Genomic DNA, 24,189 nt, shown 5'->3' with positions numbered 1-24,189 from the left:
ATGTTTTAAGGCTATTTGCACACTTGCACCACCACGTTTCGAGTCACGCGAGAAAGAACGAATGGGGTAAACAAACCTGGGTTGAAAAAGAAACAAACTCTTGCGAGTAGTATGATAAAAATATATATAGTATATATTTCCGTCGGTTGGTTTGGGATCTTCTGTGGCGATCGGAAACGCGTGGAGCCTGGTGCGCGTCTCCGACTGGTCTGTCCAGCCTCCTGTCTCGCCCACACGTAAAAAGTGCTCCCGATGATGCAACAAATGACGTCACAGAAGCCGGAGTGTACATGCTGTCGGACGTCGCGATCCTGGCGGTTGGTCCTAGAAATCCTGGCGAAAATCACGAGCGAACGGGAGTGTCGCGGCGTCCCAACTTCTGGCTGCAGAAACTTCCGTTAACTGTCCAGCTGAAGAGCGACCTTAAAACAAGCATCTGCCACGTACACCGCCGCTGCTGGTACACCACCAGAATCGGCGTCAGCATGACACTTTTATGACGTCACCAAGCGGAAATCGAGAGACCACTTTTTTGGACGCTCTACGCGTCGGGGACGCGCTCCACACCACAATATAGTCCAGCGAAAGAACTGTACATCTTACTTGTGGTCGGTAACAGGCTAAAAGTTGAGAGGAAAACATCCCACCACTTGAGCAGAGCGAACGCTGGAGAGGAGGCGACCTCCTTCTAACGATCGCTTTGATAAAGTGAAGAGGGGCGGGAGGAGTTTTCCCTGAACTCTCAACCTGTCACCAACTATAGTTTTCGAGTTCTTTGTCTTCCTATGCCCTGTTACAGGCTAAGAGAAGCAGAAAAAGCTCCCCGCAATGCCCTCCCGAGGTCCTAACCTCGTCTCTCCTCTCCAGTGTTCGCTCCGCTCAAGTGGAAAGGGTGAAAGTTTTCGAGGGAGGAACTTGTGCTGCTTCTCTTGACCTGCAGCACGGTATAGACCTTTTTTCGTTTATCCTCGTCACGTAGTTAAAACAAAAATAAAGAGGCTTTTCAGAAAAAGAAAAGTGTTAGAGATGGATTTTAAGGTATTTTTCTTTGAATCTGAATATCACTTTCGTTTTCCCCTTAGATGTAACTAAACGCGACAACCTTCGACCAGCCGTTACGTCACACCCAGATCTTTCGGCCGGCAAGCTCGTGTCGCTCGTGTGGGCGACGTGTGCAATTGCAAGCTTCCCGGGTATACATTCCCCCGCACTGACACCGGTCGGGGCGTCCTTTTCTGACCCTTTTGGAAAATAGCGAGAGTGCGGATGCATATATCTTTGATAGGCGCTCAAGATGCGCGAGAGCGGGGATTCTGGGAACACCTGGATATGACGTCACGCTCCGGGTACTTCGAAGATGATTTTCTGCAGCCTCCGTGCACCAAATTGAAAAGTAATCTCCATATTCGTGATCCTTGAGGCGATTCAAGTGTTTTTCCTCAAATTCAGAAACGCTTTAGCTTCCTTTTAACAAATCCGGTATGCAAGATGGGGAGGGGGGGAAGCATTACAATTTGCAACAAGTAACATAGTATAGAAAAGGCAAAAGAAAAATGATAGACACTCGCAACTAAAACATAAGCTTCTCCCAGTGATGTGGAGAGAGCAAAACGATGTTTTCCCGCCTACCGGAAGTTCCGCGATTCAAGATCGCGACCTCTTTTTTCCAAAAAATACGGCCGTCCATTCCAGATATCGCCTTTTGAGTGGTGTTGTACGGATTCTAGCGTCCCGCCTACCTTTCCTGCGTTGTTTTCTGAGATCCATATTTCGGTTCACCATCCCTTTAAGGCACACGAGCAGTGTGCACGCTTTTCGATAATGTTTATAACGTCGTCGCTCGCGCAGCAAAAAGAAAAAAAGCCTAGTGGAAGCTGCGGTGTTTTACGTCGCAGCTGCGAATCTGCGAGCAAAATCGCACCATGTGAATCGAGCTTTAGCCTAACTTGAAAACTATTTGAGTCACTGACAGGATGACAACGGAAGAGAGATCCTTCAGATGTTCTGCCTTCAGCACGAGCATCCCACCTTCGCTTTGGCGTCTCGTAACCCTCGAGCGTGCACGCGCGGTCAAAGCACGGCAAAAGGCAACGAGCGCGTGCCGAAAGCCGGATATCCGAAAGAGTCGCCAATAATCGCATGTACCTCCTAAACTTGCATCACTTTTTTCCGCGCAAACGATTTCTTGCGTTTGTAAAAATCACGCGAACCGACGACGTCCAGCCTAAAGTGCGTAAACTAACGTACCTCTCGTGATTAACTGACAACCATCGAAGTGTACAGCCATCAAAGTGTCGGAAGATCCATTGTCAACGGCGTTCTTCGTTCTTTTAATCGAGGAATCGGTACATTGAAACTGGAACTAAACATAAGCAGTCCTCCGTAGGCGCTAGTGGGGCATGTTTAGGGCACACAGCGTTCGTGCCTGACGTTAATATCGCCACTGCACTTTTTGCGAGCTATCAGTGGGCGCATTTTGCCTGCTGGACGCGTTTTACTCGTCCCATTGCGGTCGTCCATTTCACGCTATAGCGGTCTCAAACGACGTCTCCTGTAGGCCTGGAAAAGCAGGCTTGAGCAGGCACGATCAAATGGGGAGATCAGTAATGTATGTATGTATGTATGTATGTGTATATGTTTGCAGCGCAACCTCATCTCGAAGTGCGCGCCGACTGGTGGCGGCTTCGAAAAAATGTAGATATATATATATATTTTTTTTTATCTAGTTTATTTAGCTACCTAGATATCTAGTCCTTTAACTGGACTGACAAGGACCTACCATGGATCCAAAACATTTCCGGACTCTTCCATCGCCAAAGAAGATATCTATCTAACTAAGGGCAATGCTATTTTTATTACAACATTAGGTATAGCAAGAAAAGAAAACGAAGAGATAGGAAGATACTTAACGAGCGTTTGATCGAAGAAGAAAAGGAAGAGAAAGGCACCACTCCAAGTCGCGTAGTCGTGTGCCTATTTGCTGGGCATGTCAACACTGCGGCATCCGTCATTTCGCACGGCCCTGTCCGGACACCGATAGCAGCAGTGGGCAAAATGTCCCGCAGCGTCCGTTACGCAGCGGACAGAACAGGTCTCAGCCTTGCTCTGGAGATAAGTCCCCGCCCCGGCCGTAATGTCTCGCAGAGATGAAATCGCGGCGGTTTTGGCGCTGTTATTTGAGCGAGGAGCGCGGCGAGTGGCGGACTATTTTCGTGCGGCACTTTTTTTTTGTTCAGGGGTTTAGATCCAACTCGAAATGCGCCCGCACGCGCTCCCTGCTCAGTGTGACGTGACACGGGGCATCGCTTCAGCCGGATGGAGCTACAAGCTGAGGCTTGGGAAGTGCATGCTCGATGTTGGCTACGGGGCTAGGAACACGGTAGTCGTGTGTACGTACCTGCGCGTAGAGCGTGTCCTCGTCGTTTCGGTGCACTAAAAAACGTTGTCTCTGAAACTTCCAATATACCACTCGGTTGTCTCTCTGCGTGTAAAGCGACGACCGGTTGTAAGTGTTGTCAAGACCGTAAGGTTAGGTTTCAAGCCCCGAAACACGTTAAGGCTAGCTCGCAGTGTATGTGAAGATGCCCACGAACATGGCGGAGCCAGGTCCGGAGCATCCCAAAGAGGGGACAATTGGCAAGCGACAAGATGGTGGCGGGCAGGTTGTCTGCTGCGCGGCTCTGCCTTGCTTGAACCTCCAATGGTTATGGTGAGATGTGGTTTTGCTTCACGACAGTGATGCAGCTTCACTAGCGAGCTAATTTTAATTTCTCTACGAGAGACTGCGCGCCACAGTTGGGTAGTTGCACGAACGCGACGTCTGCGCTCTTTCGCATTTTACTCGGACAGGTCGTTGACAAGCATCAAGTTTTGCCGCTCGTGTTGATGCCACGAATTAGCATTTTCTGTCACACTGGTAATTATAAAGCTAGCCTTCCGATTTCAAGAGGAAAAATCGCGATTGCTTGTTCGTGCTGTGCTGCGCTTTGTATATGCACGAGTGGGCAGGAAACGCCACAGGCACACCTTGCATGGATACCATGGTGTGGTTACTGGAAAGCCCTGTAACCCGACGCCGCGCACCTGTAACCTAGTAGTAGTAGTAGTAGTAGTAGTTTTATTTAGACCGCTTTAGCTGTCAAGAAGGAGGAAAATGAGTAGACGGCGCCAAGGCCTGCACTCGCGGTATGGAGGAAATGTTATACGCACTTCTAAGCCGGCTTCGTGAATAAAATTCAGAAGCGTGCGTGGAGTTCTTGCCTCGCTTGTCTGGAGGGCCTGCGGGAGGACCCATTCCCCCATAGAAGTCACCCCGTTCTTGAGGTACTTCATACGTATTGCCTCGAGGTACTTGCAGCTCCATAATAGGTGATCTGGATTGACCAGTTGTTAGGGGTTCTTGCAGTACCTGTAACGGAGAAAACCCGAATTGAAGAGCACCGAACAGGCCGGTCTTTACAAACATAGAGGACGAAGCTAAGAAAACTTTGAATTAGCGGGGAATTCTAAGCAGCCCGAAAAAAGTCAGTAGGTGTCAGAGTCCGTAGTCAATGCATCAAGGGTGGTGGGAAATGTGAAAATAAATGCTTCTTATGCTTTCGGTAACTCGTGTTTTGAGAAGACCCGAACTCAGCTTCTCGGTGTGCAAATAATTCGATAATTGCGCAAGTATCGATAGCAACTTCAAACTCAAACCTTGTTTCTTGAAGGGCTCACAAAGAGGTTCCAATCTACAGTGACGCGTCGTTGTCGTAACCCCTGAGGGTTTTGAGACTTTCTTCGATTTAGTCTAGGCATTCTGGTAAAATAGTCGGGATAAACCTGGAAGAGTCTGGCAATGCGCGAAGCTAAGTATGCATCAGACGTGCGGGCTAGTTGGAGACTTCCGAAACCTCAGCATCGTGACCTGTGCGGACCCATCTCAATACCTCGAAGTCGTTCACGACCATTGAAACTTACCGGTGCTCCCGTGGGTGGGTGCTCTGCCCAGGTCGAACGGGTCCACGGCGTCCAAGACGGACGCCTCGGAGACTCTGGAGCTGGACTCCCCGCCCTCGGTGCACTCCGGGGGCACTCTGGAGGAAGAAGCCGACCTGGAGATGGCGTACGAGGCGGCCACCGCTGCCTCTACCGCGGCTGCCGCAGCGTCCGATTCGGGGGCCGGCGTGGGCGGCTGCTGCTCTCCCACGGGCGACGAGGAGTCCGACGCCGAGTCGCTGCACAGCTTCCACTACAGCCCCAAGGCCGTCGACATGCCGTCCGCGTCGCGCCTCGCCAAGAGGCTCTACAACCTGGAGGGATTCAAGAAGTCCGACGTGTCCAGGCATCTAAGCAAAAAGTGAGTCGCCGAAGGGTTTCCTTACCGTTGCATAGACAATTGCGAGCATGGCTTCGCGACTGGTGTCCTGTGGGACCCGTTCTGAGCGTGCGTGCGGTAGCTCTCTTCTGAAAAATATCAGACGCCGCGGGTTCTTTTTTTTGGTCCGGGTGATGTGTCAAAATGGCGGATAACGTCATGTTTTCACGTAACGTTAATCCTCTATTTTGTTGTTGATGGGAGCGTCAGTTGTCGGCTTCTGCGCACTACGCGTTTGAGGGTGTCATGTTTGTTCCTCGGAATGCTCGCCTCCGGCACGTGACAGACAGATGGGGACGAGATTACCTTCGCGAAAGCTTTACGGCACATATTGCTTATAGAAAACACCCTATACACACCAGTACGTGGCCCTAACGTCACGCCGCTACGGTGGCGGTCTTATCGGCACCGCGCATGCGCAGAAAGCTTCACTGAACGCCATTCTGTCTCCCGCGCAGTGCCAGTACCTGGTGTGGGCAAACGCTGACCTGTTCGTGAACAGCGCGCTGGTCTATAGATGCAGATAGACCCGATATTCTGGTGTCAATGAACTCGTAGCGGGCTTTGGATCTTGAAGTTAGGTTCCTTTTGTCTCAACGATCAACTCCAGGGCAGCGATATGCGTCGATGGCTTGGGTCAGGCCACCTGTGGAGGATTCCATATTTGCTCAGCTATAGGCAGATTGTAATATGCACGGAGCATTGCCGCGTAAAGAAAAATGGGGAATATTAAAAAGAAAATAGATACATGCGCAGCATACATCGTAACTTTCTTTTTTTCTTCGCGATCGTGGTCTTTGTTGAAGTTGTTTTAATATTCTGTTGGCGTTAGAAAGCTTTAATTAAGATCATTGAGTTTTAGAGAAAGGCATTAAACTTGGTCTTGGCAGTGAGCGCAAAACGATTTCTGCCGGTTCGTACACACTATTCTTACATACCCTCTTTCAGAATGTGAAAATGGCGCCAGCGAGCCAACCAGAACGGCGAATCGAGGCACGTGACAGCGTCGGTGTGCACTCCCTCGGTGGAAGGTGTTCATGTGCTTTGCTTCATTGCTCCGATTGGCTCGCGGGGACCTCAGCGTTGGCCCTTTACCAAGCACGCAGTTGCGAGCATGCAGAGGAATCCATCGAGCGGGCGTAGTTTGGCAATGACAACGGTTTTTTTTCTTTTTTTTTTTTTTCTTAAAGAATGAGACTTTGAGGTTTAACGTCGCAAAAGAAGACTAAAAAGCGACGCCTAAACACTCCTTGGGGTCGGTCTACGCCTCGGAGACTGTCTCTTTTCGGTTGCGACGCCAGTATGACTCAGCTAGCTTCGATCGTGCTGCGTTTTGGCCAAGCTTTGCCTCGCGTTTCTTTAGGTGGCGCCAAAAAGTCAGCACTACGTTTTTTTTTTTTTTTTTTTTTTTTTTTTTTTTTTTTTAAATCAGGAGGTTTAATGAGAATTTAGAAAGCTAAAGCGTCTGGATGAGATGCTTGGAGCATCAGCACTTCGTTCCCCGGTGTCCTCGTGTGCGCCGCCATTTCGGTCCAGAGCGGGCGCAATTCGCAATCGTACGTACGAATCAAAAATGCGACACCGCGCAACGGCCATACAGGCGGTTTCGGTGCGGAGAGGATGTTCTTTCTCGGAGAAGCCGACTTGCTGTTTCCGGCACCCTGTATATATATTATCATATATACCCTCGCGGGAGGTTGTTCGTCTCGCGCGTTATACGCCGTGCATCATATACGTGTTCGCGCTCGGGTTTTCTCGCTTCAGGGCGCTTACACGAGGAGAGAGAGCCCGTCGTCTGCTCGCGATTTACGCCTTGCGACGACGCTATACGGGCGCCTAACTGCCGCCCCTGTATACGGAGTAGCAGCAGCAGTAGACGGCAGTTGGCGATGCTGCTCGTCCGCGCCGATAAGCAAGCTAGAGCCGGCACCGCGTGTCCCTGGCCCGAAACGAGCGAGAGAGACCCGCCTGTTGCTATTTTATTGGGCGGCAGGCAATCCTCGGGAGCCATTCTTGGCAAGCAGCGCCAAAAGTGCCTCGTCCTTGTAGTTTTGCCATCAACGGCAAAACGAACCACGCGCAAAAAAAAAAAAAAAAAAAAAAAGAAGGCGCGGGTTTATAATACGGCGACTTCACTGCCCGTGATTGATTTAATCGGTGATAGCAGACGTACGAAGAAAACGAGCGCCGTGACGATGCGCTTTGGGCGCTGTTTGATTGGCTCTGTCGAGTAGTAGCGTCGGCTGCGGTCAGGCTTGAAGCGGAACAGAGTATAGCAAACCCTAGACGCACGCAGCTGTTGTGTGTAGCTCAGTGAGATTCCTTCGCGTTGTGGTGGTCTGCGCCATGTTGCCGCAGTCAAAACGAGCCATATAACTGCGCTCGAACCAACGTTACTAGAACCACTCAGTTGGGAAACTGCCATAATGACTGCCCCGAAGAAGTGGCCCCGATCTGTCCTGGAGCACCGAGCTAATGGCGAACACAGCGCCGCCATTTCTCCCGCAGCGGCCACTCGAGGAATTTCACGTGACGTCTATTTTGGCTTTAATCGGCCATTTTTTGCGCCGAAACAGATACAGCGGAAAAGGTTGCAGGCGTGCCACCCCCGTCTCCCCGGCGGACGCGCCGCGTGTTGCTACCGAAGTTAAAACGCACCTAGGTCGGGACGCGCTACCTGAAGGTGCCGCTGAGGCATGGTTGTATAAAAACAATATTAATTGTGCCGCAAAACCTTTCAAACTAAAGATTTTAAAAACATCACGCGCCCTTCATTTTGTACTAAACTCCAATAAATTTCATACAAAAGGAGTCTTTTTCGTTTGTTTTTACGCAAAAATATGCTTTCTAAAAGCTCAAGGTGACCACAGTAGAGACAAATGATAAAGAGTGGCGCTGTTGTCGTATTTAGCTCGGTCTCGGTGGACGCCAGCGGCCCAGGTTTCGACGGCGAGTTTCCCAACTGAGTGTTTAGTAACGTTGGCTTGAGCCAACGTTATTAGAACAACTCAGTTGAGAAACTGCCATAGAGCCTGCTTTGTTGAAAAAGTGGCTTCGATGCGTACTCGAGAACCGAACTGATGGCGATCGCAACGCCGCCATTTCACCCGCAGCGGCCACTCCGGGAACTGCACGTCTGCACGTATTGGTTCAGGTCGAGTCGCTCAAGGGGCCGGTGGCGCCATTTGGCAGTGCCATTTTGCAGTAGCAATATTAATGAACTTTCATGCTTTGACTAGTCGCTAAAGGGTGGCGCTGTAATCGTATTTAGTTTGGTCTCGGTGGACGCGAGCGGTCCGGGTTTCAAAGGTGAGGTTCCCAACTGAATATTTTAGTAACGTTGGCTCGAGCTCGGACTACCTTGGTAGTCGTCCCGGTTCAATTCCGGTTTCGGTAGCTGTTCGCGGCCGCGGTGCTGAATTTCTGTCGGCTCTTTCCATTGTAACTTGCATGTTAACAATCGTTTGTTCTTGTTTTGACAGCATACAGGAGTAGGTCATTGAGGGCCCAAGCAGGGTGGGTCGATAATAATAATAAAAGTTATTGACGTCCTACTGGCAGAAAAGCAGAGGTGCTGCTGTCAAAAAGCTCATAGACGCCTTCAAAGTTGCTATGCAACAACCATTTTTTTTTAGTACGTTTAGTTGTTTTCAGAAGCATGGCAGATGGCTGCTCCACAATCTTTGAGAAGAAAGTGTATTTGAACCAAATGTTACTTTCAAAACTTTAATTAAGTATAGCTACTAAGCTGTTTTTGTGACCTCAAAACTATTTAGGTTATAAAATTGTTGCTTATAAATACTATAGTCACTTTAGAGCTCCGCGTTAAGTATTGCTGAAATGACACGATTACAGATATAGTCATTCATGGTCGGTAATTTCATTTTTTGTCGCGCGTTTGGTCCGTATCGGCGAGTGTACGTGCACTTCTGATCCCCCCAGCGCGTTCCCAAAACAGCGTAGCCTGCGGCGTCTAGGAAACGCCCGACAAACAGTGACCGTGGCCTCCTCAAGGCCTACACAGCCCCGTAACCTCCGTTTATACTTCTCAAGTTTCTTTTTTGTCAGGCTTGTGTTGGCCGTCGTGGAGGGAGAGTGGGACGTAGTGGGACGACTGTGTGGTCGTTGCCGGTATCGATCGAGAGAGCTTCTGACTGGTGTCCTCGGCCGGCCCGCCGTCGCCGCCGTTTCCAACCCTCGCGGGAATATCTGGCATCGCTGATACCGACGTCGTGTTCCGCCCGGTCTACTGCCGTCGGACCAGACGACGGTCGGTTTTGCGTCGCGGGACAGACCGTACTCTCACTCCGTCCGCCTGTGTCCTCGGGGAGAATGATGTTTCGTTCCTCGAAGCCGGCGATTAGGCCTATACTCCTTTCAGCCCTAAGCTGACAGTGCGGTGGAAGCTATAGGTGCTCCTCGGATCGGTCTTTCGCTACGTGATCACGCTCCTGCCCGGGGTCAGGTGATGAAAAAGTGGCAGATTTGTTGGTCCGGCGAGCAAGTAGCTTCCACGGGTGAAGGGAGCGTAATTGGTCCGACTTCGACAAGGACCAGGAAGTATAAGCCATGCAACCTACGTGTCCGATTAATGACACCTTAACCAGGTTGGGGCTTATCATTAGTGTTGTCAATGGTCTGAAGCTTTAACTAAGACCGCAAAAAACGCTTTTTTTGTTTAGAGCGCAGCTCTTAGGGGCCCGTTTTCGGCTTGAGCGGCGTCGCCGTCGGCGTAACCGCGAGGTCACGTGACCCCCCCCCCCCCCGAGGTCACGTGACCCCCTTAGGTCACGTGACCCCCTTGAGGTCACGTGACCCCCTTAAGGTCACGTGACCCCCTTGAGGTCACATGACCTCAAGGAGTCACCTATCCCTTAGTACTCTTCCATCTTCCTCCTCAAGAGCTGCGCTCTAACCGACGTTACAGGAAATTGTAAACGGCTTTCGTTTTTTTTTTTTTTTTATGAAAAAAGGGAGTCCGGAACAAAACGATATTGCCTGATCTTTCTGAACGTACTCAGAGCTCGGGAAGTCGTATTATCGAATCGCATAACTATCGCCGATTTCGCCCGTTCTCCATTTCACAGATGTCTGCAGTAAAGATAACAGGCGTGTGAGCCTATAGCTCAGCAGAATGTTTTTTGTTTGTTTGTTTTTTGGACGAGAACTTGCACATAGGAGGATATTTCCAAGGGCACACGCTCGTGCCGATGCCTCTGTCTGCACTGTTTGTGAGATGGAGTATATACACCAGGCAAACAAAATGGCTGCACCCCGCGACACGGGCGGTGAATGGTTTGTCGATACCACGTGCAAGATTTCCTGCATAGGCTACGCGTTAAAGTAGCGTCACTTGGGCCATCTCGCTGCTTAAAATCACGGTGGCCAGTAACTTTATGCTACATCTGAAATGGGAGGAAACGATTTTCCGTCCTCTAGAATCGTTAAAATGACTCCGCGACTGAACGAAACGAAATTGTCTCAGCTTCCTGGCACCGGAGCTTGGTAAGTCGTATTTTCGAATCGCCAATATGGCGGCGCCCTCAAGGGAGTGGCGTGTCGGTACTCTAAGCGTGGCAGGGCGTCCTCAACTCGACGCACCGAAAGCGGGGTGCGCGGCCGAGGACCACCAAATGCTCTATCCGTGTTTACGGCCGTCGCATTTATGCGCGCACCGACTCCCGATTGATTAATGGCTTCCTCTTTTACGCGCTCCGTGCATATCCTCGTGTTTGCTTTGCGTCTGTGTGTGTGCGTGGGATTGGTTGGGGTAGGAGCACTCTGGCGAGTGACCGTGGCCTGCTCTTTGGTGCTGTGTACGCCGTCGTCGAGGGAGTTTGACAGGCGTGCGGTGCTTGTGAAAGCCCGTGGTTGCTTCGAACTTCTTCGAAGGGGTGTGCGTGTGTGTGTGTGTGTGGGTGGGGGGGGGGGGCGGAGGTTTATACACCAACTCATGTTTACAAACAAACCGGAGCGCCCCTAGCGGACGCCACCGGCGGCGCGCATGCGCGGTGGACTGTGGGCAAGAAGCTCGCCGTCGCCCATAAACAAACCATTGAATTGCGTTGTTGTTGGCGTCGGTGTGAGTTCCCGTGCTCTTTTTCGCGTTGGAATTGTTGATTCTACGTCCTCCTAACAATGTCTGACTACTTGAGCGGCTTCTGCAAAATTAACGAGGCTCGTTACACCACAAAACTTTGCGTGAATAACGTGACCTGCGGTGATTCATTTCACGTGGGCGCCGCAGAATGGGCACTAAAGCTAGACTACCGCGATGAGATTCACCTCGCTATTTTTAGTCGCGACGTCGCTCGGGCTGCAAAAGCGTGGACCTTGGTGGATGTCGATACTGAAACCGCAAGTAGAATCTGGCATTACAAGTCGGTGACGGCCGCTGGTAACAATGATCAACATCTTGTATCTACTGTTTACACTTAGCCTACTTACCCCAACCAACCTTCAAAAGTGTTTTGAGACCTGCACTTACTTCTTATCGAAATTACCGGGTCAACGTTTGGTTTACGGGCCGCTGTCGTTTGAACGAGCTGACGACAAAAAGCAGACAAGTTTGAAAGAGCAGACGACAGTTCGAATGGATGCGCAATGGAGTGCGGGCAAGAAGCACCGCGTCAAAAAACCATTGGAATGTCGCGTTGTCGGCGTCTGTGTGAGTCTGCATACTCTTTTTCACGTTGGAATTGTCGATTCTACGTCCTCATAGCAAAGTTTTACCACTCTAATCACCTGAGCGAAATTATCAAGGTTCGTTACGCCGCTAAACTTTGCATAAACAATTTGACGTGCGGCGATTCATTCGCATGAACGCCGCGGAATGGACGCCAAGACGTTGATGAGATTCTTCTAGCTATTTTCAGTTGCAACGTCGCTCCCGCTGCAAAAGTGTAGAAGGTGGCGGCGATGATCGACGTCGATACTGAAAATCGGAAGCGGGAACAGACCAAGCGTAACAAGTCGGGGATGGCCACTGGTACCTATGATGAACATCTTGTATCTAATGTTTACACCGAGCCTACTTAAGTCTTTCGAGGCCTGCTATTACTTCTTATTGCAATCACCGGGTCAAAGTTTGGTCTACGGGCCGCTTTTGTTTGAACGAGCAGACGACAAAAAGCAGACAAGTTCCAAAGAGCAGACGAAAGTTCGAACGATCAGGCGGCCGTGTGAATTTGAAGACGCACTGAACCCGCGGGTGGTCCGGACAACTTGGAGGTTTTCTCTCGTTCATGCTGGAATACAACAACTACATCTGGCGAGCACAAAGTATTGCCCGCACAAGCAATCGTCGTTCGACAGCGTTTGGTTCGCCCTTGTCACGGCAACTATCCACGTTCTCGGACGAACGGAGGGGGCAGAAACACTTGAAAACTTATCTTCAAACCGTTCCAGACTCTCTTGGTACAGCCCCGTCGCAGCATTTTGACGAGAAGGCAGGCTTTTGTCTGGTTTCTCCCAAAAGAACGCAGGAACGCATGTCTCGCACCGTGACTTCTGCCCACCACCCCAGACCGGAAGTGCGCCAGAGGCGCCACCACCGCGGCGTGACGTAGGAGAGTTGAGTTCGTGTATAGACCCCTTTTTTTTTCCCTTAATAATTGGCGGGGCATAAGCGTTGAGTAGACGCGCTTTTGATGATGTCAATGGAAGATAGGAAGCAGAGCGGGAGGGGCAGTGTACTAGGGAGCACATTGTAGTGCGTTTCTCGATTAAACATGATATTAATCGTCTACATACTTCGGTTGACCCTTGTATCGGTTGATGATAAACTATAGGCTGCTCGAATTTTGCTCCACTTAATGTGTTCAGCAGAGCTTTGGGCTTTTCAAATAAGTAAAAAAGTATAGTTTACAAACTTTTTTTTTTTATTTTTTATTTTTTATTTTATGATTGGACAGTTCATCTATTGCATTTGTGCTGTTTTTCTTCAACGAACACCTTGCTCAGACCGTGAATGATTTTTTTTTCGTTCTGTTTATTTGTGTTTTTATTCCTGCCTTCAACTTTTCCGGAATACTGATCAAATCCCTAGGGACCCCAATTCTGGAGTGAGCTCAGATGTTTCCTCAAGCCAGGCCGAGATGAAGGCCCATTCGCACAACAGTATTCGTAGTGGGAACCGAGTGTGCCCCTGTTTTTCGTTTCTCTTCATCACACCGTCTATATTTCTCGACGGAAGAGAGCTCCTTTTTACGTTGAGCTTAGCGTTTCAAGCTCCCGCCCGCTAACTGCCCAAAATTCAAACGTTCAAATACAGAGAGGTGGTGGGCAGATGATTGCAGATGTCGAAGTTTCGTAAAGTGATATCCGCTGCTCGACATTTCCGGTCCGGCGCGCCATTTGCGACACATAAACTCGACAGCACCCTTCTCGATAGTATGTCTCCCGATGGTGTATCCGGAAAAGCTTGTGGAGCAAGTCAGCGGGCCCATTTCGCCACTTTGATTGGCGTTTTTGCATGTGTGCCACTTTACCTGATTTACGGAGGGAAACGAAGGAAGCGAGGCAAAACTTAAAGACCGACCTACAGAATCGTGTTTTGCCAGGATGAAAACCGGTCTCCAGTTTCCTTCTCTCCATTCTCTTCGGCGCCCTTTTCCGCTCCCCTCCCCCACAGGGGCAGGTGTCCCTCTACCTCGAATAGAAAGGAGTAATTGAGGGAGAGTTTCCTCCCTTCTGGCTGCTCGTCGCCCTTTAAGTAGACACGCCTTAGGGATTCTCGCACTAGCCTTTAGTCGACTCCCAGATTTGCTTACGCTTATCGGGTAAGCAAAGGTGGGAGATGGCTAAAAGCACATGGATCAATCACTGAGGCATGTTTACCTAAGATTTGGCCACCCCTCCTCTCTCTCTCCGCCCGTATGCCAGGCGATGTGACCTCCATGAAAATGTACCAATCGGTGCCCAAATTGGCCCGTTGACTTATTGCACAAGCTTTTCCGAAAACGACCCCCCGGTGTTTGAAAATAATTTGCGAGGACACCGCTTTCGATCACTGAAACGCCGTTTAGTTCGACGGTTCCATATAATGTAACGCGTTTCACGGGGCCATATAATGTAACGTGTTTCACGGGGCCATATAGTGTAACATGTTCGTCTACAGTCGTGGACATCATAAGCTGAAACGACCGAGCGGCGGCCAGAAGATGCCGGTGGCGCCGCCCCGATGCGAGAGGTCGAACTAGCAGCAATATCAGCATGCGAGCGAGAGTGCGGCGGCCACTGCTATTTGACAGCCTGTGCCTTTTTCGCGGACAAACATACGTGTTTGTTGCGCTAGTGGAAACAGGCCACAACTGTCGAAAGGAAGGATCCCACGATGACGATATGCTCAAGTTTTTAGGTCAACGCATAACCGTCCACCCTTAACCAATGTGTGAAAGTTTTTTTAACCATTTGTGTACGTGTTCGTTGTGCATTGCTTTAAATGAATTAGCTCAAGTTATATATCGTTGCTAATGAGGACCCGTTGTTTTATTAAGAATTTTGGAATTACATAAATACTTTGTTTCAGTTTAAATGCAGACGCAGCCGACGCTACGAGCTAATGGGATCAATCAAGCAGTGTCAAAAGTGCAAGCCACTAGGCCTTTTCTGTTTATGATTGATGCGGCTATGATAGACCACCTAAATAAACATGACAAACACGATGATTGTACGTTTTTGACGCTGTCTTATTGTTCCCATCAGCGCGTAGCTTCGGCCGCGTCTGGACTTACGGTGGGACGAAGTATAGGGGAATGCATCTCACTCCGCGTAAACCCAATGTCCTCGGCGCGAACGGGCTTTGCTCTGCAGGAACGGCTGAATGCGCCGCAGCCTCGGGATTGTCCACTTTTAATTGGAAGGTGCCGCCATCTATGGTCGTGGGCATCCCGAGCGCCAGTCGCAACAGCCGTCTTTCTGGTGTCTGCGCCGGCGGCAGCCCTCAATATCGTGGACAGCGCGGTGCACATGCGTTGTCTTGGATCCGAGCTGCCCACACTTCGTGGGGTAGAGTATGGCGCTGTAGACGCGCTGTGTAATGCGAATGAGCGGCGTGGAATGTATTTTCCCGAGTATTTGTCACAAGCGTGCACGCAAACGGCCCTTCCAGCGTTTTGTATCGTCGGCGCTGAAGGAAATGTAGGCGATTCTGGCATGTGGTGACAATAGCGGATATGCAATTTCTACGCTTAACTGCGCCACGACGCTTACCTTGCTGTGTCTGCGTTGGCGGTGCTTCACGCGTGGCAGCTGTGCAAGGCGGGGAAGCGACATTTGCAGAGCAATCGCTCCGCAGCCGCTGCGCGGATTGCGTGAACCTCACACGCAGCCCGCGCTGTCTTCACAAATCGTAGCGTAAGTTACACTGCGTGTCATATGACAAATGTTGCGTAAGTTGGTACCACGTGTGTCAAAAACCAACCGAAAATCGCACTAAAAACCTTAACTTATAAAAAAACTTCGACACATATTTTTTTTCTTGAAAAACACATGGGTATTTGCGGTACAGAACTCGAACTCGCGTGTATGCTTTTAACGAAACCTTATTTGCGATTTGCGTTCCTTGAACACGCTCTTTCGCGGAAAATCGCCTAAACCAATTTTCGCATAATCCGACGTTTTTTTCGCACGTGTGCTTCAGCCTTCAGTCGCGCCCACTCCTCTGTAAACGCCAAATGACGATTGATCTCGTCTGCTGCTTTTACGTTACTGAGAGCAGCTCGGGAACTAATAGCAGCTAGGATGGCCGTAAAATCGTTAGATCTTGATGTTGAAGAAGAAGAAGAAGAAAAAGGCTTATGAATAGTGATGAGTACGATGAGCAAAACTACTTTTTATTATTATTGATGGAAAACGGGCGCCATCTCGCAGACTCCTTGCGACTGGCGGCCCTTTGTTCTACAGCTGCCCCGGAGCGGAGCTGGGCAAGTAGGGGAAACGACTTAACGAAGTACAGCGCGCGTGCATCGTTTCTTTTCTTTTTTGTTCGAATTTTAAATAGTGATACCGTGTTATTCTAGAAATATCTAAAATTCGTGGCGGTGGCCTGGTGCACATACTTAGTCATAACTGAGAGGTTTTGCATGTGGGCGTTGTGAAATTGTTTTTCTGTGCTACTAACTTGATATGGCTTAACAAGTTCTTGTTTTGGTCAGATTCCCAATTTGTTTTGCTGCTTTTAAGTTGACCTAAGACTATTTATATTATACAGTGAGTAAGCAAAGCTTTTTAAATGGGTAATTAGCTTTAGCATTGAATATCCACAGTTCATTGACTCACTAACAATTGTATGCTGATATATTATTGCCTTTAAACTAAACAGCTAACTGCTCTTGCCGTGCGTTGCTTGATGATCAAAACTTTTTATTTATTTGAATATAAATTTTTCCGCTTTTATTCCAGGTTTTACAATTTGTGAAAAGACACTTTATTTCATACTCGTAATGATTCTTTTTCAAAATTATTCCTCCTGAATGTTCATTGATTTTGCTTCAATTATCAAAATTTTAAATGTACCATACTTTTACGACGTGGCCGAACCCGTCGCGAGTTAAGACAGGCATCCGGTGGTGGCTGAACAACTCCGAGGTTTATCTACTCTGAAAAAGACAAGGTTCGAACACGCCACGTGCCAAAACGAAAAAGCACACGATCGCAAGAAAAGAAAAGATGTGCACGTGCTTCACACGTGACAAACGTGACTACAAAATACACAAGAAAACGTTTGTGGAAAACAATAACATTTCACTGCGTTTTCCACACATACATACACATGTTTTATAAATCTATGTGATCATTTGTCTCTGAACACCTGCTGATCCTAAATGGCTGCTTGGAGCCAATGCTATCAATTTTATATATTGGATTTCAGTTAATTAAACTGCTTGACATTTTAATGGTGGTAGCTCTTGGGCATGCTGGACTAGCAAAGTAGAAAATGCACTCTCTTTTTTAAGTATGAATGCAGGAAGTTAATAATAACAAAGGACATACATGTGCCCCAAATTTTCTACTCCACAATGCACTTCTGGCAGCTTTTGGATGCAGATCTGGGCTTCCAACTCAACTTGCTTGCTGCTCCACACCTCTTAATGAGGCAGCCCATGATGGAAGCAGAACCATAAACACGACAGCTCTAAAAGGTGCCTCAAACACCACTTCGGCTCATCACAATGCTGTGATACAATACAGCAAATGCACTTTTGTGTTATTGCCTAGTTGGCTTGGTCTGTCAAAGCACAAGCTCCATTTCATCTTCTTTTTTTTTGTCTTTGCTAGTTCAAAGGCTTTTCGTTGATTGATTTCACCATCATTATGCATGTCTCAATCTGTCTTTGTCTTAAGACAACTTGCTGTTGCAATTTAGGAGAAGTCAAGAGCTTGCCTTCATAGCTCTGACCAGCATTCAAGGTGTACAAGTGCATGGGTGCCTTTAGCTTTGACCGCATTGCACTAGAAAGTTCTCACGGTGTATGGCGTAACTTCACCGATCCCCGACCTGACACCGCACCCTTTCGTTTCTCTTTGCTGTCAGCAACGAATTCGCCCGGGTGGTAGCCGAGGAGTACCTCAAATTCTTCGACTTCAATCAGCGGCCCCTGGATGCCGCCCTGCGCATGTTCCTGCACCGGTTCTGCCTGATCGGCGAGACGCAGGAGCGGGAGCGCGTGCTCGTGCACTTCTCCAAGCGCTACCTCGACGCCAACCCGGGAGCCTTCAAGTCGCAGGGTGAGCACTACTGCAGGCTCTTGTCCGACGTGAAGACTGTTCTCGCGTCTGTTAAAGCCGCTGAAGCGTATGTCGCAGCACTAAATCAACACTAGGGACAGTGCAGTGCCAATTCGAACGCAACTTAGCACCGATGCAGCATTTTAAAAGTGTTTTATCACTAAGATAGTATGAAGTCGTCACTGCATCGGCATAGTTAGCGCTATTTCCAGCACTGACTAACACTGCCGCGGTGTACGTGTGAACAGGCCTTGAGTTTGCCGATCGCTCGTTGCAGATGCGGTGCACACGCTGACTTGCGCGCTGATGCTCCTCAACACGGACCTGCACGGAGAGGTAGGCACCGGTCTTTCTTTCATTTTTTTCTTTGACGGATCTCGAGTCAAGTAATCCTATAATGGCTCGCACAAAGGCAGCCTAGTCATTCCTAAGCTCCCGCTCAAGTTTATATCTGTATTGACGAAGAGCGCTTCCGTCTTGCGTGGCACTCACTTTTGAGGTGCAGTCTACAACGTTTTGTTTGAGGCATCACCCAGCCTTATGAGATGTTTTCCCATCTAATATATTTACGTCAACAAACATGCCGTGGTCTGTGGTCCGCTTTCGGACAGTGAAGTTGTGCAAGTGGAACGACCACATTGGTATCTGTGCCAAGTGACCGAGTGTCGCTGACGCAAAACCTGCTTGTGGCACCACGGACTTTTTTCTTTTTTTTCCGTAGCAAAGAAATTGCTGAAGGCTTCCTAAGAAAGGTATGCTATTTGCAAAGCAGAGTTAATGCCCCTTGTTTCTTTTAGTAAAGGCAAGGAAAAGTTAACAACTTTTCCTGGGAGACTATCAAATAAAAAAAACTGACAATCTAAGTGCGTATTTTTAATTTGAACTTTGTTAAATTTGAAGCGTTTCGCTGTCCCTATGAGGTCTTAATTATCGAGCTTCGACTGTGACAAGCATAACCCTTTTACGTATTCCTTCTAGCCATGGCAATTTTTCTATTTGTCCACGCGAGAAAATACTAGGGTTCAGTTTGCATGGAGGATAGGTTTTCTGGACTTTATACGGTGCTCTCCGTTTTGTTCTTGGCAGAGAAAGTTGGTTTCTGTAAATGGGGAGTTTCTGCGGGCAAACCATGGAAGCTATATTTTTTTTTTTGTGCTCATCTAAATGCAGAAAGGTCCGACCACCTCAATTTCTCACCACGGTTTCCCATTCCGGTGCCCTGTTGTTCCACACCGTTTGCATCACAAATTGCTTTTCAGCAAGAAGGATGGTCTTGCTGGAAAGGACGAATTTGCCGTCCTGCTTCGGAAGATGCTTGATTATGCATGCAGACCGTTCAGCTATGCATATCGCAGATATTTGCGGCGAAACCTCTCGTAGTCGCTTGTGCCTTCGACTCCCGAAAACATATCCCAAACAGGAGCCGAAGACTCAAGGACTCTCATTCTATTGTCGCTTGTTCTCCATTGTAGATTGAAAATGGTCTAGGATTTCGTCAGGGACCCAAATGAGGCATTTCAGGAGAGTAGCAAGAGATAGAGAAAGGCGGTTCCCCATTTAGATTTTAAGGTGCTTGTTTTCTTTGTTTTGTTTAACAACGCTAGGTACCCACGTTATTGGCACATGTGGGATGGCATATGAAACTCGTTTGGCTCTGAAACTGAAAGTAACTTAGCATAGTATGGAGGCAGCATCCATTTACTGTAGAATATGGTATGTTTCTAGGCTCGCCAGAGAGTTACTACCCAGAAGTTGTAAGCAGTGATTCTCCGGTGACCTTCCTATAATATCTTGATAAAGCAGACTAAGAATAAAAGAGAAGTGTTACATTTATCTCCCCAAGCTGGCAATGAAGCAAAGGAGGTTTTGAAGTGTTATGTGTTGATGACGACCAAATTCTTACTTCCTTTGTTTCCTCTTTTTGGCCATTGATAGGCAAACATGTCACTAAGTGCACTGCTGAATATTGCTTTTATACCGATTTATTTTCCCTTTTCTTTGTTAGTGTGATAAAAGTATATGTTTTTCAATTACTGAATGGCGTTTTAAAATGCTTTGTATAAGTGTATCACAATCACTTGTGCGAGCCGGCTTTGTGATTGGGACATAGTTTGCAGCATGTTTTTATATTGTCATGTAGGTCTTTTTGTGTGATAATTGGTGTATTTTGCTGTACCACAATGTCCACCCTGCTAAAATCTCAATGAGGTTGCAGTATTGAATAAATAAGTACAGTGTAGACCGCATATAACGTATGTCGCGGGAGTCGCGAAAATCCGCTTTATAAGCGGTACCGCGCTATAACTAAAACATCAATTTTTCAGGCCAAAATACATGCCATGAGACAACTTAGCTTTGTGAAACAATTTATTTATGTTAGATGAAAAATAAAGCTTAGTTTGAAAAAAGTCTTTACTTCACCACCAGACTAGTACACTTCTCTCTCAAGTGTGTCACACATTTTGAAAGAAATGAGTGACTTTTGCCTGGCCTTTTAACGGCGTCGCGGGTTGCGGACGGACGTTGCGAGAGTTCAGGATTGTTAACCCGAATCACTTTTCTCCGGCGATGAAAACACGTGAAAATTCGTATCCTTTATACGGTACGCGCCAGTAATACCTTCAACTTGAGCACAGGCATGAAATGCTTCAAATAAGAAATCCGGGCGATGTTCGAAAACACATGCTTAGAAAGCACCACTGTAGTCGAAGTAAACAAACACAATGACACAGGCATTTCTGCCGTCTTGAGAGTGCCGCCACAACATCGCCGCACAAGTGGGTGGATCTTCCCTTCTAGTATGTGCTGGATTATCATAGCCGCACACAACGAAAATTCACAGTCAAGGATAGCGCTTTTACGGGGAACGACGAGTGTCCACCACGCCGTCTGCGTCGACGATCACAACCGACGCCATGTTTGCGGATAGAAGCAGCCGGCCTGCGACCGGCATGCAACGTGCGCGAACACTTATCCTCGACCTGCGATTGGTCTGTCGTTGCGGTTGTTTCCAATGCAGCGGAGGGACGCATAGCACGCACGTAAACGACACGTGCGTGCGACCCTCCGTCGCTATGTCAACTGAAGCCTCTCTCTTCGCTTCTTCTTCGAGCAACCTGCTTGTCCCGCGAGTGCCGCTTGCGGCTCGCGCCGTTATCTAGTGTCGCACAGGGAAGCGTGCTCGCTGCACGGGCAGCGCGGGTCAGTCGGCGCAGTCGGCGGGCTGCTCCAGAAACCGCACTATAACCGGTATTTCCCTTTGCGCGCCTGCATATTAAGCGGTATCAGTGATGTGATTGCTGCGCCAATTGCGCCAAACTGCACCAAGGGGCTAACCTTGCTACATCCTGCTACATTTCACCGAAATATGGCTAATCTGCGCCAAGCCTGCGCCAAGGAAGCAATTTTGGTCGCCTTTCAAAAACTAAACTAAACTGAGAACCGTAATTGAGCATGCGTAAGCTAGGTCGCACAAGACGCCGCCCGACACAAAGTACCCTGTATCAATCGTCTATTTGGTCTTGCATGAGTTTTCCCGACGTCTCGCGTTTCGTGTACTCGTCGTCTCAGAAATCTCGTCTCGCGTCTTTTTTTTTTTTTAGCGGTAAACGGGGGCGTGTGCGGACTCTCGGACGTTAGTGTATCGGGTGCCAAACATGCCGTCATGCTGTGAAACACAACCACGTTTTTGCGCGGCGGGAGTTACTTTTGAGCTGAAGCGCTCGTGCGACGTCGTGTGTTGCCGTCCCCACGTCGCTGCAGATATGGCGCTTTCTAAACTGAAACGCGTCGACATTCCTGCTCTTGTTTAAATCATACGCTGCTATAAAAATCCCTCTCTAACTCAATGACTGCTTGGCAAAGTTTTGATTACTTAGGTTTTTCCTGATGGGCTTTCTTTCGAGAGGGACCCCGGTACGTGAAAAATCTGCCGCGAAAGAAAGTTGGTGAAGAAAAGTGAGCTAAAGCAAAGAAGGCAATGTCTGCACGCTGAACCCGCACAGCGTGCTTGTTTGTCTCGAGTTCAGTCGTTGCACGAAGCGCTCCAAGAACTTTTTTGACCCTGATTCGCAGTGTCTTGCATCGATACGCTCAGGTTATTTTTTTCTGTGTGTTTAGTCTGTACCTCGCCTGCCAGCCTGACAAGCACGAGTCGCTGGACTGTTTATTGTCGTATGCTGGACAGTTACATTTCGCATACTATTTTGTGAACCATGCAGTTGGCGACGGAGCGCGGAGTGGCATGGTTTCGGTTTCGGTCGAACAGCCGTTGTCTCCGCCCGCGCGACGAAGCTCGTGTAACTGCAAGCCTGCCGAAGTTGCCCTTACGTGCTTGTGAACATGATTGTAACAGAGGCACCAGCCGGAACGCTTGGAATGCTTTGTTTTCTTTGTTTGTTTACTTTTTTTTTATAAAAATCTGCCTCGTCAAGAATTAGTAAAACAATAGCAATTTTTTTTTACGGAATTGCTTGGCAACGCTTACAGCACTGTGTACTTGTGGGATGTCTCAGCAGCAAAAACACAAGCAGCGAGTTCCGCCCCAACACGTCACATCACGACACAACACAAAGTGCCCTTCGTTTGTCCAGCACTTAAAACAAATATTTAATTTTCTAAGAATATATGCTCCAAAAGTCAGTTTTTGCTCCGAAACACTGTCTTGGGTGCTCCAAAAGCGATATTTACTGCTCCAAAACACTGTTTTGGCTGCTCCAAAAGGTGCTCCAAAATGGCTTAGGCCAATCACATCACTGCGGTATGCAATTACATGGAGTTCTATGGGAGGCGAACCGGTGGTTTAAAAAAGCCACGTTATACCTGGTCCTGCACTATAAGCGGTTACGTTGTAAGTGATCTATACTGTAATAATATTTCACAAATGTTTCAAGACGTCACTGTATGAAATATCTTGAGGAAAAAGCTTGCTGGGGTTAACTTTTCACAGATGCCATGCCTTTGCCTACATATTTCTAGATTCACGATTAAGTTGCCACGTAATGTATGTTGTTTGCATTTGACATTCAGGAAGACCAGGTGCTTCGTGCCATGTGAAAGCACTTTTATGAAATGTATTGGGGTTAAGGGCACCCTGGCCCATTTATCCCAGTTTGTTGCCTCTAATGTAGTGACAGTGGTGGTCCTGCTGTGGTTGGTCATGTGCAGAATATTGGCCACAAGATGACCTGCCTGGAGTTTGTAGAGAACTTGGCGGAGCTCAACGAAGGCGAGAACTTCCCCAAAGACGTGCTCAAGGCCTTGTACATGTCCATCAAGACGGCACCTCTTGAGTGGGCTGTGTAAGATGACCCTAGTGGTTTCCTTATCTTCTCGATCTACACAAAGTGAAATTGCAGTGATTGTACCTCCATCACTTGACAGATGCATGCACTACTCATTACCTATAGACAAGCATGGCTACAGACACTGTGTGACCCCCGTGCATGTGCTGGAACCTAATTTCTGAAGAGCAAAGCGTTGGTGCACATTCTGCTCTGGAGCCAGTGCGGCTGCCTCTGCATGACATCGGAAACATGACATTTGTACACCGATTAGTCATAATCTTGATTTAATTATTTTTTGCTGTAGTTAAAATAGAGTGAACATTTACTTTATCTGTTATTCGAGAGTAAGCATTTCTGCATTACTGTTTCCCATTGTTGCCTTGGCTATTTCTTAAACCTCAACTGCTCAGCCTTTGACAAAAAGGCTTGTGGCACTAAGTCACTGAGGGAGTGGAAGCAGTGTAGAAAATTGCTGTTGAATTAATTTTTTTCTTTTTACAATGAGTTATTTAAGGCAGCTTAAGTGACTCCAGACTTAGTGAACCTTGAAGTTTTGAAAGAGTGTGCAAAACCTTTACATGTTTTGCACTGTCGTTCTCATAGCCAGGTAATTTTACAAGTTACTCTAGTTACGTTTTCCCGATTCTAATGCACTGGTATATCTAAATTGTTGATATCTGAAAACTAACTTGGTGCCAATACCCACTGTGTGGATGAAATAATGATCGCTGACCACCTCATTGAATGCACATATGCACAAAAGTTGCCGAAGTTTGACAAGGGTTTGTCACCAAAACGTGAAGATGCTCGATTAATTTT

General features: G+C 48.2%; 1 protein-coding gene across 1 annotated transcript in view; it reads left to right on the top strand.

Moving 5' to 3' along the window:
* LOC115310810 (PH and SEC7 domain-containing protein) overlaps window positions 1–24,189 on the top strand; it is a gene marked incomplete at its 5' end in the record, with an annotated part of 53,709 nt that overhangs the window by 13,004 nt on the left and 16,516 nt on the right. Inside the window, 4 exons of the mRNA XM_042287969.1 lie at window positions 4,991–5,338; window positions 17,892–18,085; window positions 18,363–18,421; window positions 23,252–23,385. Of these exons, the coding sequence (XP_042143903.1) occupies window positions 4,991–5,338; window positions 17,892–18,085; window positions 18,363–18,421; window positions 23,252–23,385 (735 nt within the window). The remainder of the gene's footprint in view (window positions 1–4,990; window positions 5,339–17,891; window positions 18,086–18,362; window positions 18,422–23,251; window positions 23,386–24,189) is intronic.

The sequence above is a fragment of the Ixodes scapularis genome, unplaced genomic scaffold, assembly GCF_016920785.2.
Source record: "Ixodes scapularis isolate PalLabHiFi unplaced genomic scaffold, ASM1692078v2 ptg000686l_1___fragment_2___debris__unscaffolded, whole genome shotgun sequence".
NCBI classification, from domain to species: Eukaryota; Metazoa; Arthropoda; class Arachnida; order Ixodida; family Ixodidae; genus Ixodes; species Ixodes scapularis.
The sequence above is the reverse complement of the archived record's forward strand: the minus strand, read 5'-3'. Positions and strand labels throughout refer to the sequence as shown.